Raw genomic sequence first — 20,766 nt, forward strand, 5'->3', positions numbered from 1 at the left:
GCAAGCTAGGCAAAAACAGCCTTTTATTCAATGAGCCGTGATTTGATACGGTGTCCAAGCCTGGCCAAGGCAGGAATGGCTCCTGAAGCATGTGAGCAGAGTCGCCTGAACTGCAAGATGAGCAGCAAATAAATTTGATAAATGAGGGGTCCTTGGTGCTCTCTGAGCTTGCTTATTTTCTTGCAGGCATTTCATTACCCTAACAAGGTAATATCATCAGTTCTAGTCTTAGATTAGATAGATACTGTATGATAGATAGAATGATAGATAGATAGATAGATAGATAGATAGATAGATAGATAGATAGATAGATAGATAGAGCAGTTGTTCAAGAGAAAGAAGGGAAGAAGTGAAAGGATGGAGCTTGGCTACAATGACATCTGAAGCTAATCATGATGATGTCAACATAATGGTACCTTCACAGTCTTCCAAAATATGCTTGGTTCTACCATCTCTATACCCATAATTTGTTGTTCTCTTATTGTTCTTTGTTCTCTCTTTTGGAGAATCTCATTCAGCTTTACCTAAGGACAAATTTCTTGGTCTTCTCCTTCCTCTCAACCCTTTTGCATGTTCGTTTATTTGTTTCTTTTGCAGCTCCATCCTCATTCCTTCTCTATAAGCAAACTTCCTCAACATCTGTCTCTTGGATTGGTCACGCCATTTTGTATTCACTCAATAGCAGTTTCAGGTGAATCAGTATTTCCAATCTGAAACAAACTGAAGCAATACAAGGCTTATCCTCTTATAAGAGGATAAGAAAAACTATAGTTGAAGCCCCACAGTTGCTGTCAGGTGCAGAGTTCATACAACATGTTGTTAAATTAAAATGCCATTTGCTTTTAAAACAGTAAAAGCTTAGATAACCAGTGTTATTTGTACACCAGGATTTATGGCATAGCGGCATGTCACGATCTGCAAAAAAGAATGGGTGGCCAATGTGTTTGAATTTACATTTTAATATAACTGAAATATAGTAAATGTAATTCTTCAATCATGTATTTAACCATTTCCTTTTTCTGTCTCATTCAAATTATTTGGTACCGACTTTTGCAAGTCTCTGGAACCACGTTCAAGATTTAGGACTAAAAGTGGTTCTGGGGCCTCCAATCTTGCACTTCTGGACTTGTGGGTTGTGTGAATTGTATCAATTGTGGTCTATTCAGTTAACCGTAAGTAAGCAAACTAGTAAGCTTAGTAGATTGCATGAGCACAGTCACAACTACACTAGATTTATATACAATCCACTAAGCTAAAATGTGGTGAGTTTGTAACTCAGTACAAAATCCAACATGTATTGTTCAGAATTTTGCCAAATCCTGATAACTGGATTAATTCATTAAATCATGATTCAGTTAAGTATCGGTTGGCAGTATATAGATACAGACACAGTACAAGACAATGTTCTAATCTTACAAACAATTTTTTTTCAACCAGCAACTAAATCAGCAGGAAATACCATTTTTCAGTAAGCTCTTCTGAACAGGTCAGCACAATTCAGCATGACTTGTTTACTATTATATTAAGATAAGTACTGTATGTTAAAGTGTGGTCAAAGTCACAAGCAGCTCCTTTTAAGTGGTCCCAAAGTCCCTTCAGTTTAGTGCTCTTATATTTGTGTAGATGCTATATATAGTCCTAAAACATAAACTGTCCAGAGATCTGTAAATACGTGGAATAGGCAACTATATGTACCATGATTTACAAAGTACGGTCCATGGATCGCTAAACTGCAAAGAGTCAAAACCAAATAAATCAGGTTAAATTTGGTATAATGTGTAAAGACAGCCAATGTTCTTTCCCATGAACCATGCTGACTGTTTGGGTGCTCAGGTAGTCCTCAACTTATGGCCACAATTGGGGCCAGAATTTACACGGCTAACAAGGCAGCTGTTAAGTGAATCAGGCCCATTTTACAATCTTTTTGCCATGGTTATTAAGTGAATCACTGCAGTGTTAAGTGAATCACATGATTGTTAAGTGAATCTGGCTTCTCCCATTGACTTTGCTTGTCGAAAAGCTGGCTGAAGTTATAAATGGTAATCTTGTGATCCTGAGATGCTGCAGCTGTCATAAATACATTCCAGTTACCAAGAGCCCAAATTTTGATTACATGACTATGGGGATGCTGCAACAGGATCCACTATTAGTTGTTTTTTTCCAGTGCTGGTGTAACTCTGAATAGTCACTAAACAAATGGTTGTAAGTCAAAGACTACTTGTAATATGCCATGAGTTCAGCATTTTGACAGAAAAGTTAAAAGTGTACCTCTAATGCAAAGATGTAATATATCTGCATTTTTGCATTTGATATGTTTCCCATCCTTGTTTCCTGTTGGATTACTTGCCTTTTGCCATTCAAATTGTTTTAGTTTATTTCTGCCCCAAAGAAGAAAGCGGTAATACACGAAGCTTATCCTGGACATAGCTAAAACCAGCTTCTCATTCCTCCATGCCCCATGCAATTTATTCCATTCTGGTAAGTCTATTAATATAGTCTTCTATTTATATGCTGGCCCTTTACAGCTCAGAGTTGAGAGCTACAGCTGTGTAACCGAAACAAACCTCCTGAAAGTCACTTGGGAAAAAGTGATCAGTTGAGACAGAGAAGAAAAGCAACAGGAGTGCAGCCAGAGTGCTTGGTGTGCAGAACCCAGCGGGACAGGTTTGATGGATCGTAACTGCAGCACAGACAAAGACAGGTCAATACTTTTACTGCAGAGGCAAGTCCATCTCAAAAAGCTGTCAGAAACACGTACTATGCTTGCCGCATAAATAGCAGCCAGCAAAGATTTGGGTGGAGGGGATACAGAGCTTCTTCTCGTGGCACTTCCTGCTTAGCCTCTGAGCTTCTGATAGGACAAGGACAAGGGAAACCAGATCCAACCACCAAAGGGAATCTAGGACTTCCGATCCAGCGATGGAGAGATCAAGCAGGACATACCTCAACGTGGATGCTGTGGTCTCTTGGGTGGGAGTTGCTCGACTCTTGCAGGCCATGTTTGGATGTACTACATTCAGCCTTGTGGCCCACCGAGGGGGATTCAGTGCGGCCTATGGCTCTTTCTGTATATCGGTCTGGTGCTTTTGCTTTGCCGTCACCGTCTTCATCCTCACCTGCGAGTTTACTCGCCTCCATAGCTACCTAAGCATCTCCTGGGGGAATTTCACAGCTGCCTTTGCCATGCTCGCCACCCTCATGTCTGTCACCACTGCTGTGATCTATCCACTCTACGTCCAGTTTGACTGCGATTCCAATAGTTGTGAGGTGAGAAACTTCCGCATTGTCAGTACTGTTTTTGCAGGGCTTCTGTTTTGGGCATATGCCGCAGAAGTATTTTTAACTAGGGCCAAGCCAGGACAGGTGACAAGTTACATGGCCACAGTTTCAGGCCTCTTGAAAATTGTCCAGTCCTTTGTAGCTTGCATCATCTTTGGCGCTCTGGCGAAGGACAGCCAATACAATAAGTATGCAGCTACCCAGTGGTGTGTGGCTGTTTACAGCTTCTGCTTTGTGGTGACTGTGGTTGTGGTGGCTCTCAACGTCACAGGAAAGGCAGCAACGCTGAAATGCCCCTTTGAGCACTTTGTGGTAGTTTACACATTCGTGGCTATCCTAATGTACGTGAGCGCTGCAGTGATATGGCCGGTTTTCTGCTTTGATCGTAAATATGGCTCTCCGCAACGTCCCTACCAGTGTTCCCGAGCCATGTGTCCATGGGACAATCAAGTGGTCATTGCGGTATTCACCTATGTGAACCTAGTACTCTACATGGTGGATTTAGCATACTCGCAGCGTATCCGCTTTGTCTCAGCTCATTAATGCTCAGCTCTGGTGCTGCAAGAATCTTAAATGACTCCAAGAATGAGAGGGTCGGGACCCATTATAAAGCCAACAGTGACACACAAAGTATGAACTTGAGGTGTATTCATGGGGGGAAACGGGATGGTTTGAAAAAATATGTAATGTGGTCTGATGGGCCATACATAGAATAGAACATCTTCAGTATTCTAGCTCACAGACAGGTTTATTGCAGCATCCGGGTCTTAGACCTAATACTACGAATTCAGAAATAGATTTTGAGCCCTTATTTGTTGGAAGGACTCCTGAGTAATTTAAACTTTAGCAGAAATGGAACGACAGTTCAAATGCTAGGAAAAAAGCATCTGTCCACCCTAAGATAAGTTTTTGGTGAAGGAAAACATAACACCATTTTTATAAACCTGATTGGTATTGTCAACTATTCCACAGTGGGAGGAAAGAAAGACTAAACCATCATGAAGATGTTTCAACTTCAACATTCTTCCAGACAAAGGAGAATTTCTGTGTACCTGTGCTGCGTGGGGAGTATTGGGGTATTCTTGTTGGGACATGTTTGAAAAATATGTTGACATTGTAACTGACAACTGCAACATAAAGGCTGCTGTGCTTTCAAAACAATTACTTCCAGACTGTCCTTCTCAACCTGCAGTCGTCCAAGAAGAAAGAATCTGAAGACACCTAAATGCCTGTGGAAATTATGGCTATCTGCAAGATATGTTTGCCTTTTAGATCAAAGTATACTAATTCAGGCAAATGATTGTTATGTGTAGTACAAACGGTGATCACAAGATCCCGGGACATGGCAATCATCATAAATGCATGCAAGTTGCCAAGCCACCAAATTTTGATCACATGACCATGGAATGTTGCAATAGCCATAAGTGTGAAAAATGGTTATAGGTCACTTTTTTTCAGTGCTGTTGTAACTTCAAACAATCACCAAGCAAATGGTTGTAAATTGAGGACTACCTGTATTGGGACAATAACTCCCAGAGTTTCCAGGTATAATGGGGGTCACCGAAGAACAAGTTGTGTGCCTTGTCATTGGAAAAGAACTTGATAATTTTAATAAATTCAAAGAAGTGCCTGTTGCCTGAAATATACTTGTTCTTAAATTATAGCTAGGAAGTCATTTTCAAAAATAATCTTGATGCAAATAACAATACAATGGTTGATATCTTACAGTGTGAAACAGTATCTAAATAAATTTATTTTAAAGAAATGGATGTGTTTGTTCTAATGGTTTATGTTAAATGTGTGTGAATAAGATATTTCAATCCAGAATAAAAATGGCTAATTAGAAAAAAAAATATTAAAAAATCTAAAGCACAAGAATTTAAACAACAAGAACTGAACTCTGATTGAACTGCTGTTACCATGTTACTAATTTAACAGCTACAGTGATTCACTTAACAAGTTGGGCTCAACTGTGACCATATGTTGAGGACTACCTGTAAATGAAGATAAGTGAATGTAATGTATTTGTTTATATCTTATTTTAAATATGATTTTCCCTCTGAAAAATTGGCACACAAATAAAGAGCAACACGATCACTTTCATTCATGTGGCCTGAATCATGCATTCAGAATTTCAGCAACTGATTAATGAATTGACAGAGAAGATAAATGCACATTGTGGCTGGCAAAAGTGTGCTTGAACAAAGCTACATAATTCTGGAGAGAGTGATCAATTCTCAATTGTTTGGGGGAAGCAAAAGATGTAATGATATAATTTCTCAATCAGATGTTATTTTAATTTGGTGGAATGAGGGGATTACTGCAATTATAGCTCTGATTCCAATTAAAAACATACAACTTGAAAGAAACATATTTTACACACAGATACACACAGACACCCAAAGAGAGAGAGAGAGAGAGAGCTCTCCAAATCAAGAATTAACTGTCTTACACCTGTTCTGCTACTTAAATTGCTCTGTTGCCTTTAAAAGCATCATTGATAGTTTGAAGAATGCCATTGCATTCCTCGCAGTATAAATTCCATCAGGACTCCAAGATAAAAAGAGAAGAGCATTTGTGGAATGTTCTAAAGAATCAGCTGGAAAAATCATCCTAAGTTTTAATTCAAACAGTGACCTTAACTTATCTACTGTATTATACAAAGAATTAGTAAATAGTTCTTAATTCTTTTTAATCTACTGAGCACTACTTTTCTTCCAAGGTTTTATTGGATCCTAAATTGTTTGAGGTACATATCATTAAAAACGAAGGGACTAATATTATATTATCATAGAGCAAAAGGATTTACAGTAACTAGCCTTTCCCAACTATGTATCCACCAGATATATTGAATTAAATTTCCCAAAATTATGTTTGCAAGAAATGCAACACACCTGGAATGAACCAAGAGAGTTTGATTTTACCATGAACATATTTAGTAACACACATATGCTGATATTTATCCACTTATACAGGCACAGTGACCTATACTGTATTATATAAGCTCAATTGACAATGATGGTTATATCATATTTGCAGAAATCCACATAACCTCTGGATGGCAACAAGAAGTTAAACATTTTTGTAGTTTATATATTGTAGCTATAGTACTAAGGGAAAGATTTCCACAAATTCTCTTCAAATATTTGTTACTTGAATACAATTTAATATACAGGTAGTTCTCAATTTACAACCATTCATTTAGTGACCATTCGAAGTTACAACAGCAGTGAAAAAATGACTTATGACCGGTTTTTACACCCACGACCATTGCAGCATCCCATAATCATGTGATCAACATTTGGGTGCTTGATAACTAGCATGAATTTATGACAGTTCCTCTGTCCCAGGTCATGTGGTCTACCAATCACTTCCCTCAGTCTGGGCTGAGGGAAAGAGGAGAAGTTTTGATGTATGCGGATTTAGCCATCTGTCAATACTTTTAAATAGAAGTATGGCTCAGCTCTACCCTTGTAAAAACAAATATGCTAACAGGCAAGCACAAATCTAACTGGCAGTTATTATATATAGTACTGCTTTCTCCAGTAACAAGAAAACCAGGATCTCTTTATAGTAGCCTTCTTTCCAAGGCAACTTTTCTTTAGAGAATTAAGGTTTGTAATTTATTGAATGTTGCAATTCTTCGTACTTCTTACATCGTTCTAGTGATGTAAACCAGGGTAGTGACTTGCCTATCATACCAATATAGAAACAATTTAACAGGCAGTCGGCTTTGTGACCATGGATGCTCTTGAAATACCACAATGAGCATTCCAGGGACAAGTCAGGAATGGTGAGAATATGGGAATTCTGCAGCCCTGGAGACCTTGTATAAAAATTGTCAGCAAATGGACAGGTAATAGGGAAAAAAAGGGGAAGAATCTTGTTTCTTTTTGCCCTCACTGGTTTGAATCTGGCATGGCTTAGGGAAAGAGACATCTGGCTGGTTAGCCCATTTGGACTTTTGAAGATCTATTGTAAACACTAGAGATGCTATGAGTTGAAAGCTACTTATTCGCAAGGTAGCCGCCATCTTATAAAGTCACAAACAGAGGTGGTATTCAGCAGGTTCTAACCAGTTCTGGAGAACCGGTAGTGGAAATTTTGAGTAGTCCGGAGAACCGGCAAATACCACCTCTGACTGGCCCTGCCCCCATCCATTCTCTGCCTCCTGAGTCCCAGCTGATCAGCTGGCTCTTCTTTTGTTGCCCTACACAGGAGAAGGGAGCTGGAAAGCAGGTTAGTGGGGTGGGGAGGGAATGGGATTTTGCAGTATCCTTCTCCTGCCATGCTCACCAAGCCATGCCCAAGCCATGCCCACAGAACCGGTAGTAAAAAAAATTGAATCCCACCACTGGTCACGAAACAAAAAAGTCAGATGACATAGAAAGTTGTGTGAAGTACTAAAAAGTGACAAATTGATATCACCTTTTGGTGCTTCACACCACCACACACTAAAGGCAAACATTAGTAATGGTAGTGAATTAGAAGATAAAGTTGGCTACTTCCATATTAGCATTTTTAATTCAATCTAATATTTCTGAAAATCCATACTGTAGTATAGTGAAGTCAAATTGTTGTATCTTATATTAACTATAATCTTCTGGAACATACAACATATAATAATACAGTTGAAAAGGGTGTTGCGGGTCTTCTAGTCCAACCCCGTGCTCAAGAAGGAGATCTATATCATCCTTTTAAAAAAGACATTCCTTTATTTAAAACATATATTTAGGAAATATATATTCATGATGCAATTGGGAACACAGGGGGAGTACCCTAATACTTTGTCCTGCCTGGAACTTAGGAAAACCTTTTAAATAAGGTAGTTAGCATTCCACAAAAATCATGAAAGAGACAAAAACAACAACAGGGAAACAATAACAATAGAAAACAATAGTAATATCAGCAGACAAGGCAAAGGCAAAAAGTAATTTTCTGATATTGCACAATATCAATATTATATTTATATCCGGGTGCAAAGAGAAAATATCTGCTGTGAACTGCACATAGGCATCAGGAAAGTCATCTGGCCAGTAAACACTCAGCTCCATTTTGTTTTCCCCAACCCCACCCTGAAGGAAAGGATTAAAGGGTCATAAAAACATGTTTTTGTGTGTGTGTGTGAGAGAGAGAGAGAGAGAGAGAAAATATTTTTAGGGCTCATGTCAGACTAAGAAGTAGCTACGAATTAGTGGAGTTCTGTAGAGGTACTGTGAACTGAAAATGGCTCTGTGAAAGTGGAGCTGACAACTACAGCAGACAAAAAACCTCATGAGTAAACTTCTTTATACACTTATTTTTTCTTAATTAAATTTTTATTTGTTTACCTAATTTATTGGCTACCCATCTTATCACGGGTAACTCCTTTCTTTTTTTCTTTTTTCCTGCATTTTCTATTCTTTCTTTCCATTGTATTTTCTTTAAGTTTTGTTTTAGTTTTTACTACTGTAATTAAAATTCTTAATAAAATGTGTATTCAATAGAGAGATTGGGGAGGCTGGGAAGAGACTAAACAATTCAGCATATGTGGCAAGAAACCCGTGAAGGAGTATTTCAGATCATTCCAATAACCGTTCCGTAACGAACTCACTTTATATGAGAGCTGGAAATTCCTCTTCCAGTTTTCAAGATGCTGCATATACCCAAGGCGAGTATTAAAAATACCTTACTGGAAGTCCCAACTCTTCCCCAAAGTTGAATTAGCAACATTGCAGTTAGAAAATACTGCTGTCAGATCAAACGATGTGATTTCCATGCAAGTTTCATTCCAAACACTTTAAATCAAGTCCCCGCATTTAAGGGGTATCACTATTTTTCTATCATCAATTTTTTTCAAGCAGGTTTTTTTTTCCCCACCAGAGACTACAATTCCCATGAAGCAGCGCAATCGTGAACCCGTATTTGTATCGTATGGAAACGCCCAAGATGCAGCAGCCATTACCGGCAAAAAAAACAAAGCCTGAGCATCGCTCGAAGAAATCAGTCCTTCGCGGCTTCCGTGGAAGGTCGACTGATGCAACTGCAAACAAAGCTTATTCCAATAGCTAGCGGGCGATGCGCTTGCTCGGCAGCTGATTGAAGGAGAAGGCAAGGAAGCCACACCCTCTCATTCGGATTGGCTGAGGAATTATCTTTGTCCTGGGCTTTGCCACGGCTTCTCTTCAACGCCCCCCCCCGATTCTGAACGAGACACGTGGGAGTATCAGGTTTGTTCGCTAGGGGGTAAATGGGCTCCATAAAGACGCCTTGGTGGTGGCGGGGGGAGCCGGGTAAGGGGAGAAGCTGAAGAGTATGGAAAGGATCGATCCGCGATGCAAAGGGGACGGGGGACGGTAGGATGGGCAGGAAGAAAAGCAGAGCAGCAGGTGGGTGGTGGAGCCGGCTCCAAGTTAGGAAAAAGATTAAACGAGCTGTCATGTCAAGTTGAGGGTGCGTGTTAGTTAGGGATCCTGCAGTAGCCCTTCTAAACTTTTTTTTTAAATCCCAGATAAACAATCTACCCATTCTCTAAACCCAGTGCAAAATCTGAAGATCGTTGCTGGAATTTGCAAGAATTATATTACTATCATCGGCACGTTTAGATGATATTCTCAATTTTTGTTTATACCAGGGATCCATTAGGTCACTTCTAGAAACTTGTTACCATGAGTGTGGGATTCATCGGTGCGGGGCAGCTCGCCTTTTCCTTAGCGAAGGGCTTCACCGCAGCAGGTAAGCAAATGCAAGAAATTGGAACTGATTTGCAATAAACTCACTGCTACATCAGTGTTACATTTATTTCTGCAATTTTCTTACAAGTTTGCACAGTATGTTAGATGCCATGTAGTTTGTTTGCTTTTGGTTTAATATATTGTGCAGACAAGCCAGTTGTATTATTCAGTTAACCATGTGTAATGTGCTTGTAATAGCTTAAATGTAACATTTCTGAAACATTAGAAATGGTATTCAATTTTTATCAGGTCACATATCTATTTGTCTCACAGATCTTTATTTTTTCTTTGATTCAAGCATGCTTTGTATTTGTGTAATGAACTTATTGTAATGAAGACATAGTGCTACTTTTATTGGAATACAGTTAGATACAAGTTTGAAACTAATCTTCTTTTGTATTTTGGAATTCATGTTACTATATTACAACTCTCTCCAGATTAACTTGTTACAGTATTGTTGGGAAAATGTTAATGAGATACAAGCAGATATATGTATGCTATATTTTTAGGAGAAACTGAGATGCATTTAAATACTTGTATCACAGTAACCAGAACCCTAGAAGCCCCTCCTAATTTCTAGGAGTTGTTTTTTTTTAACTTCTTATGAAATAGTATAATTACAGGCTAGAAGAGTAGCTCACTGGTCATAAAACTGCAAACACTGCAATTGTTTTGCAATGACAGCACAGAACTTTCCATAGATTTAAAAAACAAAGTTCTCAAGAGTGTAGTTCTGCATGAACTTTGCCTGCTTATATATTATCTTAGTTTAGAATTTTCCTTTACTTTAAAAACTGTATCAATAAATTTCAGGATCTCTTCACTTAAAAAAAATATAAATCTACAATTAGATAAGAGGTAGTAAAAATTATACTGATTGAAAAACAACTATATAAGCTTAATATTTAATAATGACAAGGATGATGCAATATGAAATTAAACGAATAAAATGAATAGGTAACTATGGTCATGTTTGTATTGAGAGGTGAAACCTGGAACCACACTGCTTGCCAAATGAGAATTTTTCATTAAAAAAAATAAAATGAAAACAGAAAATTGAATAATTGAATTATTAGGTATGAGAAAATTGAATAATGGAATTATTAGGTATGTTTAATTGATATGGTGGTAGGCATTTGGAGAGAGTAAGGTTGAAAATAAATATTGAAGTATGAATTAATATGAATATAATGCAATGAGAGATGTATGGTATACTGATGCCACACTGTTAATGTGTTGTTATATGTAGATTGAAATAAAAAAAATTTGGAAAAACAAAAACAAAATGGGTGTATTGAGAAGAGATGTGATGATAGTGGCAAGAATATCATGAAAACAGAGGAGGGCAGGCAGAGCAGGTTATGCCAGGCTCCAACAAACCTGATTGGACGACTGCCACAACTGGGCAGCACAAATTTAATTGATCACTAGATGGCAGTAAAGAAAGATCCTTTAGTGTCCTCTAGTGGTCATCTAGATTTATTCAGTCATGATAAAAATAAAAAGGGTTTCATGCAATTAGGGAGGGGAAATGAATTCCCTATGAGTCAAGGGGTCAAGCAGGAAGGGGGGAAATGATACTTCAAATAGAGAAGGGAACTCCTGACATGGCATATATTGTTGTAATAGCATGGAAGAAATGGCTAGGTGACCTTCCTCTTCCCTTTCTCTCAGCCTGGTGGGACTCTGCATCTGAACTCTCTCGGCACTGGAGGAGCCCATCTAAGAGGAGCTGTAAAACACTAACTGTGCCTCTGATAATAAGAACTGAATCATCACTTGAATAAGATGTAGCAAAATGAAACATAATATTTATTTTTCTAGGGATTTTGGCTGCCCACAAGATAACAGCAAGCTCACCAGACACTGATCTCCCAACAGTATCAGGCTTGAGGGTAGGTTATAGCATTTGAAATATTAAAATGCCTCTTTTCTGCTCTCAAAACTCTCTTAAATCTCTTGGTAGCTGTGTTTGTATACTGAACTCTTCATACATGATGTGCACACTACTTTGATTGATGTCACTGATGACTCCTGGCAGGGAATGCAACTAACAAATCAGGTGTTTTTTGGTTTGATTTCCTTGCATAGCTTGACAAGAAACTTGGTGGTTTATCTTGGAACAACCCATATCCTGATGCCAATAACAAAATTGTGGCACCAGTCTGGCTTGTTCCAAGATGAATAAAGTTGAATTCCTAGTTTATACATCTTAGTCACCTAACCACAGAGCGTACAGGTTTTTTAAACTGTGACTGAGGGATCCAATGGATGGGATAGCAACAACAGGGAGCAGCATACGTTTAGTGGTAAACCAGAATACTGGCTTGTAGTTCCAATAAGAATATGGGCATTTCATGCTTCATCCATGTGCAGAGATAGTTTAGGATTTTTTAGCTCTGATTTATGTCTACAGGAACTAAACTTCCCAGTCAGAACTTTTTCTATTACTATTCTAGAATTGGGATATATTTCACTCATATAAAAAAGAAAAATTGAGAGAAAATAGTACGGCTACATGTTACTCAGAAAAACATATACAGGTGATCCTCAAGGTACAACAGGCAATTTAACAGATATTCAAAATTATGATAGACTACCCAAAATCACATATGACCCCATTTCAAAGTTATGATGGCTGCAGCAGGCCTGCTGTCCCCCCATCCCACCCGTTGAAACCCTACAGCACTTGAGCCTCCTCCCAATACGCCCATTATGCCCCATACTTATCTTTTGAAGCTCTCTGGACCTCAGGTTATAGAAGGCAAGCAGGCCATGTGTCCCTGGACCAGGCAATGGTGATCCAAATGCAGATGCCATTTTATCTCACCCATTTGTGGGAAAAACAAAATGTTGGCCACCAGAGAAATTGCTTCATTTTGCTGCCTTAGTGCTGCAGAAGCTTCTGAATGTGGCAGAAAGCTTCTGCAGTACTGTGCAGAACTTGGCAGTGACTGTCATTTTGTGGGAGGGACAAAATGGTAGCTACTTTCAGAACTGTGCCATGTGGCCACACAAAAAAGAAAATCAATCTGGAAGGCCTCACAGTTTTTCAAAAGGTAAGCGAGAAGGGCATTTTTCCTGGTGGGTGGGGTGGGAATCAGATCTAAGGCCTGGGAGGATCAGTGGGAGTGGGAGGAGGCATGTGAACACCCAAGGCACAGGAAGTGGAGCACGGGGTGTCAGCGATGGGGAAGGCCTTGGGAGGGCCTGGGCAGGCAAGCTTGGGTCTGTATGAGGGCTCCAAGACCTCCCCCACTCAGGAAGCACCCCACACTCCACTTAGTAACCCGCATGTTCTTTTTATGTTTCACTGGGGAGAGCAGGGATGGGAGGGGGGGGTTGTTAGGTGACACCTTTCACCTAATGACTGCCATGACATATGATCATAATGGGCAGGCTCCATTACAGTTGTTTCTCAAGGTCTACTTATACTTTGATTTTTCACTTGAAAAATAACTTTAGGATGAGATACTAGCGTGGAAATACTTGTTGGGAGGAAGATATAATCCTTTTTTATTTATTCAAAGGGCATGTCTTCTGTTGCAAATAGATAAATGTATGGAGAAGATTTGATACATTTAATTACTGCCTTGCTTCTGTTATTATTTATGGTGACATTGCTAAAGGAATTACGTGTTATATTTATGTCCATAATACATTGTTTAATCCTTAGTTTCTATCTTCAGGAATATCATATTCCTAGAGTTTAGTTGAGACCAGACTTCTTGTTAAACTGTGGACTGTCTGAGATTGTGGTTTTGATTATAAAATTTATTTATAAAATTTTCATATATAAATACAGGTAGTCCTCAGCTTACAACCATAATAGAGCCCAACATTTTTGTTGCTAAGTGAGACTTTGTTAAGTTAATTTTGCCCCATGTTATGACCTTTCTTGCCACAATTGTTAAGTGAATCACTACAGTTGCTAAGTTAACAACTCGGTTGTTAAGTAAATCTGGCTTCCCCATTGACTTTGCTTGTCAAAAGGTTACAAAAGGTGATCACATGACCTTGGGACACAGCAATGGTCATAAGTATGAACCAGTTGCCAAGCGTCTGAATTTTGACCATGAGATTATGGAGATGCTACAAAGTTGTAACTGAAAAATGGTCATAAGTCACTTTTTTCAGTGCTGTTGTAACTTTGAATGGTCACTAAATGAACTGTTTTAAGTTGAGGACTATCTGTGCTAGAGTCATCATAGCACATGGTAAAACAGCACTACCATAAGTGTTAAAACTGAATATACATCTAGATACTGAACACGTTCCAAACATGATATATGATTCTTCTCAAGAAGTTCCTCTCTATCTCAGTTTGTATACAAGCTGCTGCAGTTATTTCAATCAAAAAACCTCATCCCAGCCCCAGTAGTCAAAACAGTTGAACCTCTATGTTTGCCTCATTTTTTTGCCCATTTAAAATCAAGATGTGAGATTATTTTGGCTTTAATCTATCAAGTTTATTTTGCCTTTGTAGTTCTAGGAAAATAAATGTGTGCCCAAGCTTGCCTGGTTTCATGCTTAATTCAAATGTCCTTGTTATAATCTCAGCACAAAGAAAGAGGTGCTTCATCAATTGCTATGCAACTTCTTAATTCCAGAAAATGGGTGTAAATTTCACCATAAGCAACAAGGAGACAGTTAAAAACAGTGATGTCCTGTTTCTGGCAGTGAAACCTCCCATAATTCCCTTCATCTTGGATGAAATTGGCTCAGACATAGAAGATCGACATATTGTAGTCTCGTGTGCTGCTGGTGTTACTATCAACTCAATTGAAAAGGTGAGAATCAGCACTCATCTATGTTAGGTTTCTTGGACCTAGAGATGTGCAAGGGAAGGGCAACTAGCAGACATTTCTGAAAAACAAACTAATAATGTGGGTGGTGATAGTGCAACAAATAATTGCTTTGCTTATATAGAAAGAAGAAGAAACGAATCTCCGGTTGATGATATAGTAAATAGCTTTGTAAGTAAGCTGGTTATCAGCCTGCATGAATTGGCATTAATATATTATGTTTATCAACCTGAAAAAAATAGCATAAATTATTCTAAATTAGTATAAATTGTAATAAGTTATGAATATTATACCATAGCATGAATTGTGGGTATTACTCAATAAATTATGAATTAATATATTATTATAAATCATTACTACCCTGGATAAATTATTAGGAGTATTACCCAGATAAACTACCATGAATTAGTAAGGCGTAAATTAATAAATTATGGTATAATTATTATAAAATATTAATCTGGATAATTACCATAATTTAATACATTCCCATAAATCATTATCCTGGATAAGTTATATATTATCATAAATCATAATTAATATCCCAGATAATTTATCATAAGTTATTGCACTGGATAAATTATCAGAAATTGTGATTCTTAATCTGGATAAATTAGCATGAATTGCTAAATTATTATGAGTTAATAAATTGTTATCAACCTGAATAAATTAACATAAGTTGTTCTACATTTGTATACATTTAATATTATTCTGATTGAATTCTCATAATGTGTCTAATTATCATAAATTGTGATAAATTATCATATATAATATGCCAATCAATGGACATTCCTTAAATTGCAAATGGGGCAGTTGGACAGGAGTCTGTAATGTATAACTTAGCTTTTCTGTACTTGGCATCTCCAGATGTGCTGGGATTACAACTTCTAGAATAATCAAACCCTCAGTTAGGAAAATGGAATTGCAATTCATCTGGAGGACACCAAGTTGGAGAATGCAGATGCAATGCTTTTAAAACTTTCAGTACTTCTTCTGTAAGGATCTTCTGATATATGAATAAGAGAAAAGTGCCTAGGGAGAAGAATAGGTTCCTAGCTGAAATCTTTGCCCTCATCAGGCCACATTTCATTTAAAGATATAAAGAGATATTATATGGGTACCAAATGAACATGCATGGATTCTTCCCTACCTGTCAGTAACCTGGCACAGATGAATGTTCTAGAGCAGGGGTCCCCAACCGCCGGTCCGCGGACCGGTACCGGCGGAACAAGCCTTACCGGGCCGCTGGTTGCTGGGCGCCGCCATCTTTTTGGTAAAAGCGCTTCTGGTGAGCTTTTCCGGGTAGAAAGCTCACCGAAGCGCTGTTTCGTCATAAAAGATGGCGGCGCCAGCGCTCGTGAGCTTTTCGGGTAGAAAGCCATTTCTACCCGAAAAAGCTCACCAGAAGCGACTAAGCGCCGCCATCTTTTATGAAAACAGCGCTTCGGTGACGTCACCGAAGCGCCTTTTCATCATAAAAGATGGCGGCGCCCAGTTGACGCTGGTACCGGGCGCGGCGCCCAGCTGATGTCGGAACCGGGCCGCGGCGTCGAAAAGGTTGGGGATCCCTGTTCTAGAGCACTTGTCAGATCTTTTTTTTTAAAGTTCTGAATTAAGTACGGTATTCTCAATTGTTCCTCTTATTTTTATCTCAAGAAACTTTCTGCCTTCTGCCCCACCCCAAAAGTGATGAGATGCATGACAAATACACCAGTCATTGTGCGGGAAGGGGCCACTGTTTATGCCACAGGCACACATGCAGAAGTGGAAGATGGGAAGCTCTTAGAACAGCTGATGGCAAGTGTGGGCTTCTGCACTGAAGTGGAAGAAGATTTGATAGATGCCGTGACAGGACTCAGTGGCAGTGGACCTGCTTATGTATGTGCCATATCTTTGCTGTAAATTCTTCAAAAAATATATAAAATTTTTGGGTGGGGACGAGGGTACGGTTACATGCAGAAATGTAACTAATTTTATGCTATATCTTATTTTACGAAGAGGCAGATTGGCTTGCAATATTTGAGAATGAGGCTTTATAACTGAGTACTTGATTTCCTAGATGTCATTAGAGCTATTAGTCTAGGTGATTTATTCTAAACTGTTCTAGGCTATCTACAAGGAACCACTGTTAAAATTCTAGAATACAGCAGTTGCCTCAGTCTGTATTAATTGGAAATTCTTGACATTGTAGCTGTTGCACAGTTAGATGGCACTGGATTGAAGAACTTTGATTAGAATAAAACAGAATATTCTTTATTGGCCAAGTGTGATTGGACACATAAGGAATTTGTCTCTGATGCATAAACTCTTAGTATACATATAAGCAATAAAGTGATAAATCATAAATCATAAGATACAATCATAAATCATAAGATACAACCAACAAGTAATAGTCACAAGATACCAATAGAGTAGGTAATAGGAAAGGTGAGAAGGATAATAGTCATGATTTAGGTTAATCAGAAAAATACATTGCATTGTTATGTTCCACTTCCAGAATGTTTACTTCTCTTTTTAACTACTGATTTCCTAGGCATTCACAGCCCTGGATGCCCTGGCAGATGGAGGAGTGAAGATGGGCCTTCCTCGTAGGCTAGCGGTCCGATTGGGAGCTCAAGCCTTGTTGGTCAGTATCTTAGCTTGTGATTATCAGAATGGTCATTGACTACTCTGCTTCCTGATATTTGATAGGAAAAAAGTACAGTGTAACTGTGTACTGTGTGTGTATTATTCAAACACTTCTCTCAAATACGTCTCCCTGTATGCGCTCATTCTCCTAACGGGGATTTACCTCAACAGTCAAATTATTTTTTTTTAAAAACTGGTGTTTGAAATTCAAAGAAGGACCCTATTACCACCTAGCTATGAAAGTACGGTACAGAGAAACAGAAATACTATTGGATCATTCAATCATGTATGGTCAGGTTTTTTTTAATTCAATGGCCAATTTGCAGTTTTAAGGAACTCTTGTCTGCCACAATTTACATTTTCTCCCTCAAAGATTCAGCTAAATATAGGTTAAAGTAACATTGCTCCTATCCCCTAAGTTGCCTTTGTCTTGTCTACCTAATACCATAGGGAGCTGCCAAAATGCTGTTGGATTCTGAGCAGCACCCTGGACAGCTTAAGGACAATGTTTGCTCACCAGGAGGTGCTACCATCTATGCTCTCCACTTGCTAGAGAGTGGTGGTTTCCGCTCATTGCTCATCAATGCTGTAGAGGCATCCTGCATCAGGACACGGTATGCTTGCACATAGCAAAAAAAAAAAAAAAAGCCCTCTCACACACCCCTTGAGCTGTGTTCTTTGATTTGTTTAATCCACTCTCTGTCTTCAACAGGGAACTACAGTGCTTAGCTGACCAGGAGAAAGTCTCTCCAGCTGCCATTAAGAAAACCTTAATGGATAAAGTGAAATTAGAGTCTTCCTCTGCCAACAAGGTCAGCCTATTCAACAAGAAGAATCCTGACAACAAGAAATACTGAAGAGACTCAGGCCTTGCCTGAGCCTGTTTTCTTTTTCTTTGAAGGGAATATTTAGCACAAATCATTTTAAAATGAGATGTTTGGGAGAGCGGGGGGAGAGGTGTCCTGGACTTGAGATGCTGAAAGAAAGGCATTTAAATTTCCAGAAGTAATTATTAAGGTATAGTAGATAGGGCAATGTTCTTGGAGGCTGAGGGGAAAGTAATTTTTTCTCTTAGAGAGGAAACTACAGCAGTCTTCATTTGAACTCGACAAAGTTCAAGATGATGATTTGAAGATGATTTGTTTACATTTTTCAGTCCAAATTTTCCCAGTTAACCTCACAACAGATTTGCACAACAGGTGATCAAAAGAAATAATGACATAGTCAAACAGAAAGCTATATTCAAGTATTTCCAAGTCTTGTTCACTTGCATTCATTCATTTGTTCATTCCTCTCTCACACATGCACACACACACACACACACACACACACACACACACACACACAGACAGACACACAGGATAGAAGCAGACTCTTCAGATCTTGTTTCTGCAATGTCTCTCAGTTTAATAAAACAATTGTTTGTCTACTGCTTTCAGATTTCATACAGGTTATTTGTCTAGGCTGATCTCACATAATATGCTTCAAAAAGTAACTATAGTAATCTATAATCTCTTCATTCCATAAGAACATAAGAATCTGTTTTAAACAGATCAGTCTGATTCTCCATTTGGCCACATATTGTGTCTGTTCTGACTGGCAGCATCTTTCTAGTCTTTAGCAGAGCTCTTTCTCATTTCTTGCTACTTAAATTGGATTTGCTCAATATTTTGATCTTTCATTTTCATGCAGGTAATGTGCAAGCATCTAGTAGGTAAGCTATAAGAAATCTCATCTAGGTTCAGAATCTGCTACAGCATATGTCTGAAAGTTGTTCAGATTGTATGGGGATTATTCATACATAATTTTGATTTTCAAAGTGGAGTAGCTATTAATACATGATATTAACATTTTGGTAGTACAGTCAGAAATAACAACAGTACTTTGATGCAAGAATGAGTAACCATTAGATGCACTTATAATTAATCATGAATTTATTGGATTTATTCACAGCATTCCTCTAATGGATAAGGATTAAGACTTGAAGCTTGCCTTAGGCTGCAAACTGGAAAAAAAATAGTTGTGAGGTGTAACTTCTAAGTAGACCTGAAACCTAAGGACTTCTTATAGTGAGGTGCAGAGAAGTCGGCTCTCTTATTTCTTTTAATGCCAGAATTTTGCTTTACTAAAATGCTCCTTGCCCTTTCTAGCACATGGATATTGTTGTGTTATATATTGCTCCTGAGTAAAATATTTTTCTGCTGAGAAAAGCAGAACTTAGCCTTTATCTGTAGAACTTTTTATATCCTGGAGGCAGACATGTGTTCTGGACTAATTGGGAGCTTCAGCATGCAGGCCCTGCTAAAGAGCCCAAAGATTGTGAAGATATAGCTGGTGATTGTGCCCACAAAAAAAGATCAAGGCAGAGCAAATCAGTAGTACTTCATCATTGTCCCCTTCCTGCCTTAGACTTTCTAGTCTTCTTGTCACTTTTTCCTATTTTCTGGAATACAAATAACAAGCAGTGGCTTTTATTTTTGAATGAGCCAAACCATTGACTCATTCTTTCCCATCTTTTATACCTATAAGGAATAGCTCAGAAACAACGATTCTGTCTTTTAACAAACCACACTTCTTGTTACATCTGAACTCAGGAAACTTCTTAGATAATGAAGTGGCAATGGTCTATTCTAGAGCTATATCCAAAGGAATATGAAGCAGGACTCTCTTGAGGTGAAGATTTAGCTAATTTTTTGTGACTACTCATATAGTCAAAGAATTGAAAGAGAAAATGTTTTTCCTCTAGGTACTTGCTACAATTTATAGATATTATTTTTCTGGAAATTTTTATGTATGGGACACTGATAGCCTACATTCTTCAATTTAAAATTATGTTTGACTACTTCTGTATCCTGATAGCATTAAAGTGCTCAGTGTCTGAAACTTCAGGTGTTTTCTTTCTTGCCTTTCCTTCAACGACAACTTGGCTATCAAAGACCTTGCTTTTGCCACTTCCTTGAATGGAAGAGATGGAACAAAATTTGGTTGAGAGAGAAAAACATACAGTAGAGTATACTGTCTATCAGCATCTTGAAAAACTGATAGAGGAAGATCAGGTTGTAATAAGAATTTTGGTTAATTTAGAACAAAACTGACAACTTATATGTAAGAAATACATATTACAGAGAAAAGTTTGACTATCACTTGCCTGTAGGATTGAAGCTGATACATATTTTAAAATAAAGCAATTAACACGGTTTGTGTCTAGGTTTTTTTCTGCTTATTTTGATGGTCTGAAAGAGGATCAGTTTTCGAAGAATCTTAAAGGCACATAGCTTTTCCTTCTTACTCTAATTCTTCAGTCTGATTTTCTCACTTGAATGTTGGTGTGTAAGTTTTCCAAA

The 20,766-nt window shown here is 38.3% G+C and overlaps 2 protein-coding genes across 4 annotated transcripts; both read left to right on the top strand.

The window, feature by feature from the left end:
* Window positions 1–2,559: 2,559 nt before the first annotated feature.
* Window positions 2,560–5,044, top strand: MYADML2 (myeloid associated differentiation marker like 2). The gene has a single exon (XM_026667337.2). The coding sequence runs from the start codon at window positions 2,920–2,922 to the stop codon at window positions 3,820–3,822; it is 903 nt and encodes a 300-aa protein (XP_026523122.2). The 5' UTR covers window positions 2,560–2,919; the 3' UTR covers window positions 3,823–5,044.
* A 4,188-nt stretch (window positions 5,045–9,232) lies between these two features.
* Window positions 9,233–20,619, top strand: PYCR1 (pyrroline-5-carboxylate reductase 1). 3 transcript variants are annotated; one of them, XM_026667331.2, is made up of 8 exons: window positions 9,233–9,488; window positions 9,893–9,993; window positions 11,817–11,887; window positions 14,603–14,782; window positions 16,451–16,672; window positions 17,328–17,420; window positions 17,873–18,036; window positions 18,135–20,619. In XM_026667331.2, exons 2-8 carry the CDS (start codon window positions 9,927–9,929, stop codon window positions 18,277–18,279), a joined length of 942 nt encoding a protein of 313 aa, XP_026523116.2. In that variant the 5' UTR covers window positions 9,233–9,488; window positions 9,893–9,926; the 3' UTR covers window positions 18,280–20,619. The 3 variants fall into 3 exon arrangements, with proteins under 3 accessions (XP_026523116.2, XP_026523118.2, XP_026523119.2); XM_026667333.2 differs by having other exon boundaries at window positions 9,469–9,647; XM_026667334.2 differs by having other exon boundaries at window positions 9,469–9,551.
* The last annotated feature ends 147 nt before the right edge of the window (window positions 20,620–20,766 follow it).

Source organism: Notechis scutatus, chromosome 2 (genome assembly GCF_049901735.1).
Source record: "Notechis scutatus isolate UNSWTSFEM ecotype Mainland chromosome 2, rNotScu1.2, whole genome shotgun sequence".
In the NCBI taxonomy this organism is placed as follows: Eukaryota; Metazoa; Chordata; class Lepidosauria; order Squamata; family Elapidae; genus Notechis; species Notechis scutatus.